Source organism: Tenebrio molitor, chromosome 2 (assembly GCF_963966145.1).
Source record: "Tenebrio molitor chromosome 2, icTenMoli1.1, whole genome shotgun sequence".
Taxonomy (NCBI): Eukaryota; Metazoa; Arthropoda; class Insecta; order Coleoptera; family Tenebrionidae; genus Tenebrio; species Tenebrio molitor.
The window spans coordinates 27,638,652-27,654,855 of record NC_091047.1 but is presented as its reverse complement, the minus strand read 5'-3'; the positions used below and the strand labels follow the sequence as shown (position 1 = coordinate 27,654,855).

The following is a 16,204-nucleotide window of genomic DNA, read 5'->3' as shown; positions in this document are numbered from 1 at the left end:
GTGGTGTTTGGTCCCAACAAATTATAGAAATAAATAAATGAATTTAATAACAGAAGTTGGTGGAAATTTGATCCAATGAAATTTGACTCTCGGCCCACGAATTGAGATCTGGCTCATGAACAAATGACTAAGCTGGGCAAATATATGAGTTTATGGTGCGAACAGCATTATACGAGTTTGAGATGCGAACTATGTGATCCGATTTAGATTACAATTATTTCCCCTATTAAATTTAACCCGACGCGATGCCCTGGAATCTCATAGATCACCCCGGTCTACTCCGGTGGTCGAAAATAAAAGGGAAAAAAGGTTCTAACAGGGCCAAAGGGTACCTCTCTTCACGTGTCAGCTGGCCTAGTTTGGTCGCTGGCCCCCTTGGGGGTGACGCGGCTAATTTTGTGCTCTTACGCCGGACCACAGCTTATTGAGTGCGACGGACACTGGCGGTAGCTTCCCGAACTCGAGAATCCAAGACATAAATAATGAATGGAAATGTTTTATAATAATTGCATACTAGTTCCCCTTGACAAGAGCACGTTTCCCCAATCGGCCAATGCAAGAAGATCACATACTTCGCGGTAAAGAAATTAATATAAGATTCTAATGAGTCACGTGGTCATCAAAACTCAAAGAAAATAATATAATCTTTACTGTAGAACGATAAAGAACTAAATGCTGTTTGACTAATTAAATCGCGACTACAAATAATGTACATACAAGAATTAGAGAAATAATTTACCTTGTGAGTGTAAAGAACGTGGTCACAAAATGGCTGCTGGAAGTACTGAACGTACCTCCGGCTACTTTGGAGATCAAACCCCGAGTGAATCAAAAAGCCTTGTTTCCCGTCCCGCAATCGGTTTTATCATTTCTGGCGCACCCCCCTTTCGCAACCCCTACTTGACCAAAGTGACCAATCAGCTGGGTTCTACTTTACGCCGACCACGACACCCTTTCGATATCTCTAGAACTTTTGAAATTACAGTTTCCGTTTTTCCACCATCATTTTAAATGTTTAAATTTAGACTTTTGTTAGGACCAGACCGAATGTACATAATTTGTTGGTGAATTAGAACTCTGAAAAAGAACAGTAAATTACTGACTCTATACAATAATAAACCTCAACATCAAGAAACAAACACAATCTAAAAAATGGAACAAACAGAATTAACAGGAACACTGAATTACCGACTCTATACAATAACAAAAATCAGCACCAAGAATCAAACATAATTAAAATGAAATAAACATAATTAAAATGAGACAAACAGAATTAAAATGAAACAAACATAATTAAAATTAATCAAACATAATTAAAATGAAACAAACAGAATTAAAATGAAACAAACAGAATTACAATGAAACAAATTAACCTTATTTTGAAACCTAAATTGGGCTTGAAACGCTGTTACGTAATTGTCATGTCATGCAACTAAATTCCGTTGATCTGCTACTTCTAAAAATTGTTCTACATTGGTTTGATTCCCCAAAACCGTTCTAATTAATAATTACTTCGTAAATTTCATTCTCTCTCTCTCACTCACACGTCTGATTTCTACGACTACCTGGCTTTACCGTTACCCGGTCCTCTGTGTTTTCTACCGACTCCCTTTCTACTTTGCTTTGTTACTTTTCTAACTAAAAGTGCAAACGATTCTAGTTCTTTTCTACGATAAAGCGCTCTGTTTTTAATTTGCAATTCTCGCCCTTTAATTACAAATATGCCACAAATCTGAGAATGCTAAAAAAAAGTAAATTAACCTAATGAACATTAATTTTGTTGTTCGCTCAATTTGAAACCTGCTAACATCAAATTCATTAATTCAATTATCCCCTGATTTTAACTGGACCACCCAAATTGTCGAACATGTAATTACAATAAATTTATTGCAACGCTTCCTTTCCCCTGAACACTTGTTCCCCTTAGGCTATGTTTTGCCCCGGACGCGTACCTGCATTTTCAAAGAAAGGTTGGCAGATTTCACTTCAGGAGTGTGGTGCCACTCTTGTGAACAAAGCAACAATAAAATTTACAACTGACCAGCATTTCCGTCGCAAATGAACGGTATTTAAAGTATTTCGTTGAAATTATTTTAAAATTAAAATTCTTAATTTATCGAACCTATTCGGACCGTTACAGTACCTAACCAGTATAGTGCAATTTTTACCCTTTTGAGGTGACGTCACGATTTCCTTCCTCGCTTTCTCTCTACTGAAACGACAGAAACAGAAAAAAACAAAAAACAACGGCACGTTTATTTATTGTTGGTTACTTTGTGGTTATTTTATGCTCCTGTCAATTTGACAATTTTTTATTTCTTTCACATATTACATTGATTAAAAACATAACCTTTCGAAGCAATTGTCAACAAATTTGAAACATAATAGATAGTTATTTATGATCAATTCAAATTTGTTTCTGATTCTAGCTCAAACATACGTGAAGTTACTACATAAGACGTCATCGCAAAAGAGTAAAAATTGGACTTTATAGTGCGTTCACAATCGGCACTTCAACGCCTACTATGAGGTGAAATTTAAAAAAACACCCAATATACTGGGTGATTCAAAATGATTGTATGGCAACTATGTACGAAAATTTATGTGGCAACTGTGTGGGTAGGGTAGAGTTGATATTTCTTTGACAGTTCATAGTCGCGCAATTTTGAAAACTGTCAAATCAATGTGTAATGATATCAAAAAAATCAAACGCGTTTCATGCATGATAATAAACCAAACAATTTTTATATTTATGTTTTTATATTAAACATTTTTTCATAATTTTTCAAATTAAAAAGTTAATTAAAAATGTTTAATATAAAAATTGTTTGGTTTATTATCATGCATGACGTTCAATAAAAATTGTCAACATTCTTGATGTTGCATTTTATTACTTAGTAAGTAAGTTAATTTTTGTACTAATAGCCTTGAAAGCAACGCTTCCAACATCCAACGCTCGCTCCGAAACGAGTGCTTCCCGGTCGACTCGAATGTAAAAATTGCAAAAAACACTGGCCCTTTGAGGCATTCAAAAAAAAATCTGTCTTGATAATAATAAAATTTAGTTCATAAAATACAACTTCCCTGGGTTTTGCTCTATTAAAAAATTACGGAAAGATTTATAATCGTTGAAAATTGTTCCTACAAAATTCACAAATTATTGCAAAAATTGACATATTAAGTGAAGCAATTGTTTCCAATAACCAAAGATCACTGCCTACTTTAAAACAAAAAAAATTAATTTAATTTTCGTACAAAAATTATTGTACGAACCACTTGCGTGAAGACATCTTCCGTTCATTCGCGCATTAATTAAAGGCACTCGCTCCTTCGTCGCTCGTGCTTTAAAAATTGCGCTCATGCGGGAACATCGTCTTCCCGCACTTGCTTCGTAAATAACTATTTATCACCTTTGTATTTTTTTAAATTTTATTCTTTTTCCCCATAATGGCAAAACTGTATTTATGAACACGCTTGTTTGAAAATCACATAAAAAATGTACACCGTATCCAGTACTAATAAATCCATGGGTAGATACAATATTTTTTGTAATGAATAACTCAAAAATATTTAAAAATAAAATTAAAAAAGTAAATAATTTATAATAAAATAATTTAACATTTTCAAGGCCCTGTTATACTCTTACCTTTTTGAATGTATTCCTATTTGTTTTATAATAAAACGACTAATTTATTGTGTTGTTGAGAATTAATTTTACAATTTATTGCAAATGTGACGAAGCGTCCATTTTGTTTAAAGTGAATCGGCGTTTCCGTCTGTCTACGTCATTAAACACCCATCTTACAATGCAATTCCCGCTAGTTTCTGCTGGAAAGTAAAAAACACCGCGTGCGGGAAATCGTTGTTTCCGCACTCCAAGGACAACCGGGAAATACCGATTTTGAGGCTATGAGTATAAAATAGTATATTATGATAAGGATAAGTTTATAAGGATGCCTTTAAAACACACGCGACGAGTTTAAGAGCACGACGCGTAGCGGAGTGCTTTTAACGTCGCAAGTGCTTTAAAGGCCCTTATAAACGTGTATCATACTCTATTTTTTATTATACCTGCACTACAATGGGGTAACAGAAAGAAATCACGAGGAGTACAATCTGGTGATCAGCTGGGCCACAATCCTACATTCATCAATCGACCTAGAAAGAGACCTCCTAAATAATTAATTGTTATTTATGCTGTATGAGGGGTAACTGAATCTTGTTGGAAAAAGCCGTTTGTCAGTTCCACATAAATGATTCAAGAAGAACCCTTTGGTGTCTTTGAGCGTTAATAGTTTTATTAAAGAACATTGGGCCAATCATTTGTCTATGGGACATTGCAATCCAAACACTAACTTCAATTGTGTGCAAATCCACTTCATTAACATTATACAGGATGTCCCAGAACTCGCGCGTCAGCCGTTAACTGCTACTTTTAATATTTAATCCGACAAGGATTCTACAACAAAAAACGTCAAAAGCATGTTAGTTTTGAAATGAAAACGATTTTAAGATAACCAATCACACACGCCTTCCTGAAGGTAACTCTACTAAATGCATGCGTTTCCGAGGAAATGACTTTAGATGTTGCTGCTAAAAAAACTGTGATGAAATGTTTGGACAACTTTTATTAAATTCTGTCACTTTGACATTTAATAGAAAACGGAAACAACATTAAACGAAAAGTACATTTTTAAAGTAAATGTTCAAATTGTCTCTCAACCATACCTACGTGAAGATTGTGACTATTAAAAGTCCCTTTGCGGCAAAAATGGGATTCATCCGTAAGTAACACATTTGCAAGAAAGCCTGGATTCTCTTCATGTTCCTGGAGTTCCAGTCGAGGTGCATAATCTTCGGATAATAGATGTTGAACTTTAGTGTAATGATTCGGGTGCATATGGTTACCTTTAAAATGTTTTGAACAGTATTTTTTGATGAATTCAGGATGCCGGCCACATTTCTAACACTTCTCGTTCCATCTTGCGTAAATGATTGAAGTACGACTCCTTCCGTATCAGGAGTGCGAACCGTGCGGTCAACACCACCAACTCGTTTTCTATCGGGAACCAAAAAACCAATGGTTCTTGTTCTGTTCACTAAACCTAAAAATACGTCCGAACTAGGATGCCGACGATGTGGAAAGCGTTCACGATACAACCTTGCGGCCGCTTTACAATTCCTGCCACTTTCCCCGTAGATTATCATCATTCCGGTGTATTCTTCGGAAGTGAATATTTCTTACTGTGTTGCTGTCCAAAAATCGACACTTTTCAAATGTACTAATTAATGTCACTTTGACGTTGGTATAAAACGTTTGCATAGTTGACCAGACAAATAATGACTTTTTAACATTAATTTTGTTACCTGGTAACAACAGTACGCAGAATAATTCACCTGATACACTTTACTAATAATTCTTCTGTAATTGGCTATCTTAAAATTGCTGTAATTTAAAAACTAAATGGTTTAACCCTTAGACTCCCAGAGTTTAAATTTTGGATTTTTAAGTTGATATTCGTTTTCCATCGATAAAAATAGGTAAAATTAACAACTAAATTATTTGAAATTTTTTGGGTATATTTTTGTAGGACTTTTGAGTCATACACAATTGTGTGCCTCGGGAGTAAACATAAACATGCACAATTGTGAATGTTTTATTTTTCACTTACAATGAAATTGCTTGAAACAATTTTTGTTCTTAGTAAGACATAAAAATACATTGCATTTAGTACAGCGGATCCTTGATCTGCTGTTGCAGCCTTCTAGCCTACATTTCAACGGATTTTTCATGTCTTCATTACTTGGCCAATGCTCAAATCCATCGAAAACTTTGTCTGGACAAGGTAGAGTTGCAGGCACTCTTCTCTTCTTCCTTTCGTTATCGATTTCATTAGCGTTCTCATCGTCTGAATTTTCTATTTCATCTGCTGTACGTTTTCTTCCTCCTGAAATGAAATATTCTCCAAGCCCAAGCCTAAATTGTAGAAGATCCATGATATTTTTGGCTGGCAATTTTTTGCCTTTACAGTCGATGCGATACTCCATCCAACTGTTTACAATTGCTAAGTCAAAAAGATGTAAAATGACTTTGACCGTCCATTTTCGAGTGCGGAAGAAAGAGCGGTAGTATTCCATCATCTGGTCACAAACATCCACACCGCCCATATGTTCATTGTATGACTTCACAACATTTGGGCATGAAATGTCTACTCGTGCTTTTTCCAGTTTGTTCCATCTTAGCACATTAGATACAGGTTGTTTTCCAAATGCCGTAGACAACATCATGACCGACTTATTGTCCTTCCACTTTGTGATGCAAAGTTTCCCGTCGCTCCTAACCACTTCCTCTGACTCTCCTCTGTTCATTGCATTATCTTTCTTAAATATGAAACCCTTTACTCTATTGGTCATTATTGTAGCAGTAGCCTCCAATTTTAATGAAATTAATTTGTCCATCAAATTTACTGTCGTAAAATATCTGTCAAAGTACAAGTAGCTGTTTTCTGGTAATGTTTCAACCAACCGCAGAACCACTGATGGGCCCAATCCGAGTTCCCTGTTGGTGAGTCTAGTAGTAGTACCTTGGTAAATTTCGAAATCTAGTACGAGTCCATCCGACGTAGTGACTACAAAATTCTTTAATCCCACTGGTCTTGGTTTATTCTTGACAAACTGTCGAACTGGGCATCTACCCAAAAAGGGGATCATCTGTTCGTCTATTGAGAAAGCACATTTTTCCTTTCTCTCAAGCGCCCTACAGCGATTTCGGACACAATCAATGACAGGTTGTATTTTCCACAACCTGTTACTTTTTTTTGTTTCCTCGGTTAGACCCAGGTTGTCAACCACATGCAAATTTGTACGTAACATATAGAATCTATCTCGTGACATTACACCGTCAATTAATGGAAACTTGAATTTTTCATTAAAGTACATGTGGATCCTTGGAAAATGTATACATCCCATTATCGCATGCAAACCAAACATTTTTTAAATTTCTTCAGAGGTAACATTGTTTACTTTTCCATTTGATTGCAAAAAATATTGAGATGTATGAGTTGCCGCTAACTGGAAAAAGTCATCGTCTAGATATTTCTCGAAATATAGTAGTTTTCACGTCTGATGGAGTAATATTTTCTTTTGACGGTTGATCTTTGCTGTGAAAACTACCATGTTTCCACTGCAATTTTCGGAAAGTTGACAAAGGCACTTCGTCTTCGCTATCCGAAGTAACACTCGCATCTTCCTCGTCATCAGCAGGTGGCGTCTCTTCAGGAGGATTGCCTACTTCATCGTCATCATCTGACCCAAAATCCGAACCCAAATTGTCCAAAAGTTCATACAATTTCTCTTGATCACGTTCCAATTCATCAAGTGAATATGACACTTTACTTTCTGCAAATATTTGTGATCAACTAATAGATTGATAACAAAATTATGAAATCTTCAAAGATTTGAAAAAAATAATTTGGACTATGTTAGCTCCTACGACTCACAATTGTTGCAACAGGTACAAACTCACCGATGGAATCAAGTAATCGATAATAAACTGCAATTTATAGGTACTATTAACCAATTTAACCTTTTTTGTACCAATTTATAATTTCACAAATCCAAATTTAATAAGGTGTAAATCATAATAAATTACTTACGGTTAGACTCTAAAACTATATTTTGATACTTATGTACATGAAAAATAAGGAAGTCACAATTGTGTCATTGAGGAGTCTAAGGGATTTAAGAAAAAAAATCTTTAAAATCTTATATCAGATGGAAGAACAGAATTTGTGGTTTACGGCTGACGTGCGAGTTCTGGGACACCTGATAGTGATCAAAAAGAAAACAAATCAGATCTGGCATTGTAAGTTATTTATTATCGGTCATGTCGTAGGTAGCTAAATTCTACGCTAATAAATCGTTCAATGCGTGGGTGCAGACAGTAGTCTCAAACGCTACTTTATAATATGTAAATCATACTTCATGAATTGTACACGTTGGAATTAGAAGAGGGGTGACCAAAATTCGACGATAGTGCACATTTACGTTTTTAATCTATGACGTTTTTGAATCTGTTCAGGCCTATAGCCCTACCACTGGTGGGGTTACCACCCCCCCTAATACAAACCCCAAAGTATTAGTAATAGACTGTTCTGTATGGCACTTGCAACAGGAAAATAAACCAGAAAACATCCTTCAAACAAGTTTTTACCTTACCAATTTTTCAAGCGCAAAACGATATCGCAAAATCTGGTCCTTCGAGATAACGCGAACAGCATCTGCAGCCACGTTTAACACAGTTTTTTCTTTTTTCTTGCAAACCAGACGTCTTTCAAGGACGAGTTTCTCCAGAATAGTCTGTATAATTTTTCATCATATTTGCCAAGTAAAAAACTTAAAGTTAGAATTTTGCTGTCAAGTCCACAATTATTGTAAACAAAATTGTGATTTACGGCATAATAAGGGGTAGGCAGCAGATGAAACCAATGATTTAATTACACTCACTGCAATTAACTCAAAATTGAAAAAGTGACAAAAAAAATGCTGCCCGAAATTTCGATTCCGCTACTCATGGAAAAAATCAGATTCAACACGCATGAGCAAATGTGCATTTAATCACTTGTGCGGTGGAGTCCTCGCCTTCGGCTCGGACGCCCAAGTACTCGTGATTAAATGCACTACTTTGCTCACTTGTATTGAAAATAGCTATTTCACAAATAGTTTAAAGTGTAAATTTAAATTTATTTCAAATGGAACAGAAATACATGCCTTAATTTTAACAGGTAATACAGTTCACAAAAGACAACAACTCTTCTAGATAAAATTAAAAATACCCGACTATAATCTTGTCAAAAATAAATTACTCCCTATGATTTAGGGATATTCGTTACTAGGTTGCCATAAATTTGGTTAGGTTGGCGGCTATGTGGTTTCTGGTGACAGACAAAAGATATCGTAACCGTAAGGTAGTGAATTCCTTGTAACAGTTGCATATGGCTCTATTTCTCGCTAAGTGATGGATGTTCTTTCGTTTCACAATCAATTTTAGTTTCTGGCGGCATATTTAGTTGAATTCTCTCAATTCATAGTAACCAACCTTAAGCATTCAAAATTACTTTTGAAAATTCTAGTTACACACAACTTGAAAAACGTTATTTCCCTAAAAGTTCGAATTCTAGGGAGTAATTTATTTTTGACACGAGAGTATGCTATCTAAATACATTGACCGGCACAAAAAATGACTCATTATGATTTCTTTAATAAATGATTTTGAAATTATATTTGTTCCTACTTTTCTTTATTATAGTTAAATTGGGATATTTTCAATGATCGGGAGTGCTATGATCACCATGGCAACCGAATTGTTTTGTTTAAATAAATTATTAGAAAATTTGCGCTACTTCCATGTTGTGCTTATGTCGGTTGATTTACGTGTTAAAAGATTCAATTTGACAATACGAGATATTAATTCAAAATGCTGTTCAAATTTTGGCAATTTTTCATAACATAAAATTTTTTCTAAAAAATTGCTTTTATTTTTTTTTATTAAAATTTTATTTGCTGTGTTTAATGTTTTGTTTGTCGGATATTCTTTGGCAAAGAATAACTTAAATAACATTTATCAATACAACATGATATCAAAAAAAAATCTAACACAATGAATTATTTAATTATATTAATAAAATTCAAAGTGAGTCGTTTTTTTGTGCCGGTCAGTGTATGTAGTATAGTGCTCCCAGAACTGCAGCGATTTTATGGCAAGGCAATAGTAATTATTACGTCTATTGAGATGCCGATAGCCGACCTAAACAGACAGACCCCTGTCAATCATCACTTTCGTCCTGACCTGTCAGTTTACAAAGTAATATTGGAACGAATTTACGATTAGGGGTTGCACCTGCGGTTTAAACATATTGTTGGTGCCGTTAACGTTTATACAATGGTACCCTACCATAAAATCGCTGCAGCTCTGAGAGCACTATAAATTAAACGGAGCTAACAAAAACAAAGGGATTCAACTTTGTGATACAGTAAACAAACCTTTTCTTTTAACGAATACAATTAATGCAACAGTAAAAAATAATAAAGTATTTATTATACCGGGTGTAGAATGGATTTTGGTACATAGGCACTTTATGTGTAAAAGTTGTTACGACCGGCCCTCGAGGTGTTATCGGGACCGGTGTCGTTTTGTTGACCGATGCCTCTGCTTCGTCGGAACGACTCCCACAAGAGCCGATTCGTCCCGTCTCTCGAAGCGTTCTTCCGTCGAAGAAGATCGCCGTCTCGTAGCCCAGCTCACTTTTACCAGAGCCACGCTCTGAAAAGAGCCGCAGTCTCGTTTTTTGGGGAGAGGAGTGAAATGACACGCACTTTTTTGCGTGTAAAAACCAACTTGTGACGTTTTTCGGCCGACGCCGCCTATTTGTTTAGGGAAGTTGAGACTAAGCTGTCCTGCCCAAACCGGGACGCAACCGGTGCCCGGTGACACTCTTCCACCTTCCGGAGGCCCAACTTCCCTAATCAGCGACGCGGGCTTCAGCCGCTATCTCATTATTTGCACACACAACATAACAAAGATAACAAGCACGAAACAACAGCAAAAATAAAAAGAAATGAACAAAACCTAAAACTAATGAACAAATTAAAACTAAAACAAACAATGAACGAACTTACAGCTAACTTACAACTAACACAACAACGGAACAACACTCACGCACACACAACACAGACGCGATGTTTTTCGTCCGGCCCGTTGGCGTCCCTGATGTTCTTCGGGCGTCGCGGCGTGTCGTCCTCGATCTTGTGGGGCCTGTCGCGGGCTGCCGGTTGTCCGACATCGCGACGGGCCTCCCTAGGTCCCGGGAGCCGGACCTGGCCTGGTGGACAACCTCCTCGATGGCGTTGGGCGACGATGCGGGAAGCGCAGCGACAGGGTTCCTCGTGATCGGGCCCCCCGATCGTCGGCTCGGTGCTTTTGTCGAGAGGCTGTCGCTGTGCCCGGACGGCACGTGAAAATCGACACTTTAGCGTTGTCTCGTGGGCCGTTCAATCAATAGAGATGATCCACAATAACAAACATTTATTCAAAAAACAACAGTATTGAATATTTAATTTACGAAGCGTCACACGATTTTTTCTCAACTCCCGAACGCCTGCTGAGAGTTGTTGTTAGTTTTTTTTCTCGTTACCCAGGTTCGTTCTCCTGGTTACCCAGGTCTGCTCGATCCGTGGTGGGGTGTTTCCTGAACCCCACAGGACCCCCTCTCCAGCGCGACGGGCGCGCAGTAGAATTGTCCTTGGTTCTATTGTGGAGTTTGAAAGTGAAACGTTTTAAAAATATTGTACCATGTCGCGATGCCGTAGTGGAAACTTCACTCTTCTACCTGCACGTGTTATGTAACCTGGATCGGTGCTATGGTTACCGTTGTCGGATACTTTGACCTGGTTGTCAATGTTGTCGGCGGGTTGATTAATTTTGTTGTTCGCTTCTTCTGTGTGTCGTTCTGTCGAGTTTTGTAGACTTGGGCTACTTTCAACAATTGCTGACTTCAACCGGTCGATGGAAACGTTTTGTTTCTTGCCTTTTACGTGCAGGGTGAAGAATTTCTCTCCGGCTTTCAGCACCTTGTAGGGGCCATCGTACGGGGGCTGCAGTGGTTTGCCTTGTGCATCAACCCTGACAAAAACGAATTTGGCTGAGTGCAGGTTTTTTGGTATGTACACGTCGTGGTCTCCATGATGGCTGGTCCTGGTATACTGTATCCTCTGCATCTTCGATTTCAGGTTCTCGGCGAATTCAGATGAAGGTAGTGTTTGACTTCCCTGTAGGCACGCATCTTCAATTAGATCAGCGGGGAGTCGCAATGAGGTACCATAAACTAATTCGGCTGCTGATGCTTCAATATCTTCTTTGATATCGCAGCGAATTCCCAAAAGTACTAAAGGTAGTGCTGTTGTCCAAGAACTGTGATGGCATTTCAAAGCGTTACTGGCTGGATAGTATGCCGTTGTTCGAAATCGATGTGTTCCCGTCAGTTGTCGGAGTGACGTGAACAATACGGACTCGAATTGGGTTCCTCTGTCTGTTGTCATGTAAGTGGGAACTCCAAAACGACAGATCCAATTTTCACAAAAGGCTTTTGCACAGGTCTCTGCTGTGATGCCTGGTATAGGTATTGCCTCTGGCCATCTTGAGAAGCGATCTATCATCGTAAGGAGGTATTGTTTTCCCTTTGCATATGGAAGAGGACCAACAATGTCGATGTGGACGTGTGTGAAGCGAACATCTGGGTCTCGAAATGTGCCAACTGGTGCACGTGTGTGTCTCTGTATTTTGGCGCGTTGGCAAGGGATGCATTTTCTCACCAGTGAAGTGATTTCCTTCTTCATGTTTGGCCAAAAATACTTTTTAGACAATTGTTTGATGGTGTTTTTGACACCGCTGTGTGCTAAGTTGTGTGTGACTGCGACTATATTCCTTCTACATGGCTGTGGCACGTAGAGACGGTTTCCGTGAGAAGTTTCATACCAAAGTTCCTTTGTTGATGATGGAACTGGAGCTACGGTGAAATGGAATTTGTTTTGTTTACGTAGAGTCTGTAGTTCTGGATCTTGTTCCTGCATTGTAGCAAGTAGATTATGGTCGAAGTTAGCTTTAGTTATGGCCTCAATTCTCGATAAGAAATCTGCAATGATGTTCTGTTCTCCCTTCACATGGCGGATATCTGTGGAGAATTGGGAGATTAGATCCAATTGTCGGCATTGGCGAGGGCTGCATTTCTCAGGCTTTTGACTGAAAGCAAATGTGAGAGGTTTATGGTCCGTGTAAATGCTGAACTTTCGCCCTTCTAGAAAGTATCGAAAATGCAATATGCCTTTGTAAATTGCTAACAATTCTCTATCGTAGGCGCTGTATTTCCTTTCCGCTCCAGTTAATTTCTGCGAGAAGAAAGCCATTGGTTTTGGAGTGTCTTTCTCCCATTTATGTAACACTGCGCCTAATGCCGTGTCGGATGCGTCTGTAGACAACGTCAATGAGTGTGTTGGGTTTGGGTAAGTCAATGTGGTGGCTTGTGCTAATGCCTTTTTACAGTTTTCGAAAGCCAATGCTGTCTCCTTGGTAGACTTGATTGTTACGTTCTTTCTTGTGCAACCATTAAGAAGTGCGTTCAGAGGTGCTTGTAATTTGGCTGCGTGCGGAAGCCAGCGTCTGTAGTAGTTAATCATACCCAAAAACCTCTGTAATCCTTTAGACGTTTTTGGAAATTCCATTTTTGAGATAGCTTCTATCTTCTCAGGTAATGGTTCAATTCCGGCTGGTGTGATCTTGACTCCTAGAAACTTCAATTCTTGTGCTCCTAAGGTGCATTTTTTGGGGTTAATCATTATTCCGTGTTGGCTCAGACGATTTAGAACGATTTCGACATGTTCGAGGTGCTGCTGCATATTTTCCGAAGCGATGAGAATGTCGTCCACATATGTGTAAACGAAGTCTAACCCGTGGAGAACTTGATCCAGGAAACGTTGGAACGTTTGTGCAGCATTCCTTAACCCGAATGGCATTCTGGCGAATTCAAAGAGACCAAAAGGGGTTGTGAGTGCTGTCTTTTCACTATCTGCAGGATTGACTGGTATCTGGAAGTACGCTTTGATGAGATCAAGGGTTGTAAAAATGTGCTTACCCTGTAGGTTCAGGGTGAAATCTTGAATATGCAGTATTGGGTATCTATCGGGAACTGTGGCTGCGTTCAGGCTTCGATAGTCACCGCATGGTCTCCAGGTGCCGTCACTTTTGGGCACCATGTGAAGTGGACTGGCCCAGGGCGAGGAAGATGGTTGGATGATGCCTGATGCTAACATGCTGTCGAATTCCTCTTTGGCGGCCTTTAACTTGTCCGGTGCCAGACGTCTCGGTCTGCAGTGTACCGGTGGTCCCTTTGTTTGTATGTGGTGCACAACTGAATGTTTCGGTTCGCACACCATGATGGTCGTCCGTAAAACGTCCGGGTATTTTCGCAGCAATTGTTGGAAACGCTCGTCCACACTGTCAAAAATTGCACGGATTCCGAACTGGTTTGTTGTCTTGACGCGGCCGTTTGTTGTTTCCGCCCGGTCTTGGCTGTAAAGTCTCTTGGCGCGTAGGTCCACGACTAAACCGAAGTGGTTTATAAAATCAGCACCTAAAATTGCGTCTGTTACATCAGCCACTATGAAGGTCCACTTAAATGTACACTTTAGTCCTATATCTATTGCTAGCGTCTTTTGGCCGTGTACTTTAATGATTGCCCCGTTCGCAGATCGTAAATCAAAACGCGCACTTGCCTGGTCGGCGTTACATTTTTTTAAAAAGTTAGTTGGGACTATGCTAAGGTCGGCGCCAGTATCGACTAAAAAATGTACTTTTGAACGTAAGTCGATTACGAACATACGGCGCGACCGTTGTGTTAGAGCAAAAGTCGCCCCTAATTCTGCTCCTCTGAAACGTTTTTTTGAAAATTGCAGGGTTCGACACATTTCTTCGCTGCAGCGCCAAACTTGTGATGATACCAACAGGCTCTCTCCTTTGGTCCTCGTGAGTTGCTTCTGGTTCTGTAACCGCTCGTACCAAGTCTAGGTGAGGCGTCCTCGAGCCGTTTCATTAAACGGTTTACCTGGTCGGCGAGATTATTAATGGCGTCTAGCGTGGTTGTCAAAGATGGCTCCTCATGTCTCACTGGGTGACGTCCCCTGTTGTTCATGGCTGAAATCGCGAGTGCTGGCGTGGCTTCGACGATCTTGTCCGCCACTTCCGCGAGCTGGTCTAGCGTAAGGGCTGTTAATGCGATGAGAGTGGGTTGCATGGCGTGCGGCATGTTTTGTAGAAACAACTCCCTTAGTACTTGATCGTTGACAGGCTTGGTCGGTCCGGCGCCTACCATCGTCTTCATATGCCGTACCAGTTGAGTAGGTTTTCTGCTCCCTAGCTCACAATTTGATAGCAGCTCTTTTAGTTTCTGAGTCTCGGTTTGCGAGAGTCTCGTGATGATTGCGTTCTTTAGCTTCGTGTAGGGAGTTTCATCGCTTGGTTTTGTGTCGATGATCACGTCTGAAACCTCGTTTGCTGCTTCTGGGGAAAGTACCGTCAATACGTGATGGTACTTGGTCTTTTCCTGAGTAATGCCGGCCAAGTTAAATTTCGCTTCAGCGATCGCGAACCATAACTCCGGTTTTGTATTCCAAAGAGACGGTAGGGTGCCTACGGCGGCAGCTATCTGGGCTGGTTCGGCCGTTGGTGTTTCGTCTGGCATTTTCTACTTACTGGAATTCTTTGGAAGGAAAATGTTGTTTCCACACGGGGTCGCCAATTTAGCGTTGTCTCGTGGGCCGTTCAATCAATAGAGATGATCCACAATAACAAACATTTATTCAGAAAACAACAGTATTGAATATTTAATTTACGAAGCGTCACACGATTTTTTCTCAACTTCCGAACGCCTGCTGAGAGTTGTTGTTAGTTTTTTTTCTCGTTACCCAGGTTCGTTCTCCTGGTTACCCAGGTCTGCCCGATCCGTGGTGGGGTGTTTCCTGAACCCCACAACACGAACCGCAACGGCAGGCCTAAAACGCGCTGGTATTTACCATAGATTTAGAACCCCCCTTGGTTCTGATATTGCAGACAACTCTAGTGAAAGTTCATACACAGCGCACAGCGTCATTTGAAACACCTAACATACAACATATATCTGAAAATGATGGACTTGTCTACCTGTTAGGTTACCTGGCAAAAAAACATCTAAAAGAGAACCCAGAGTTTGGTTGCTATACTCATCAATGAAACGAATAATTAAATTTTCACTCTTATGTGTTGCCTTCCTGGATTCAATCGTTATCATTTGGCGGTTTAATTCCACCCTCTCAGATATGCATCACGAAAGTAAAAAAAAATGGATAAGTATGTATTTTAAAAAACTACATGGTCAAAACTTTAAGAATAAATAGCTATTTTTAATTTAAGTGCGGAAAGAATGTTTTTTGCGCATGAAAAGGTCTTTTAAGTCGAGACGCATGTCGAGGCAATAAAAGCCTTTGAATTTTCATTTGGATTATTTATTTGTCCTCTTATGAAGATTTCTCCCATTTTCTCTGGGGAGCTGGAGTTCTGGGACAGCCTGTATAAGCAAATTATGAATTTGTCTGGATGTGAGTTGTTTATTTGTTTATT

At 39.2% G+C, this 16,204-nt stretch overlaps 1 protein-coding gene across 1 annotated transcript; it reads right to left on the bottom strand.

The window, feature by feature from the left end:
* Nucleotides 1–7,081: 7,081 nt before the first annotated feature.
* On the bottom strand, nt 7,082–15,290 carry LOC138123303 (uncharacterized). Its single transcript, XM_069037943.1, has 5 exons — nt 14,655–15,290; nt 12,370–14,223; nt 11,427–11,826; nt 10,722–10,880; nt 7,082–7,305 (listed from the first exon to the last, which is right to left on the bottom strand). Exons 1-5 carry the CDS (start codon nt 15,288–15,290, stop codon nt 7,082–7,084), a joined length of 3,273 nt encoding a protein of 1,090 aa, XP_068894044.1.
* Between the last annotated feature and the right edge of the window lie 914 nt (nt 15,291–16,204).

Excerpts from the sequence above, each read along its gene's own strand:
- LOC138123303 (XM_069037943.1), bottom strand. The coding sequence starts at position 15,290 with ATGCCAGACGAAACACCAACGGCCGAACCAGCCCAGATAGCTGCCGCC. Across the intron at positions 14,224-14,654 it reads TTAATAATCTCGCCGACCAG|TGGACCTTCATAGTGGCTGA; the intron begins GTAAACCGTTTA and ends TGTACATTTAAG. Across the intron at positions 7,306-10,721 it reads ACATCGCGTCTGTGTTGTGT|ATGATGACGATGAAGTAGGC; the intron begins GTGCGTGAGTGT and ends ATTTTGGGTCAG.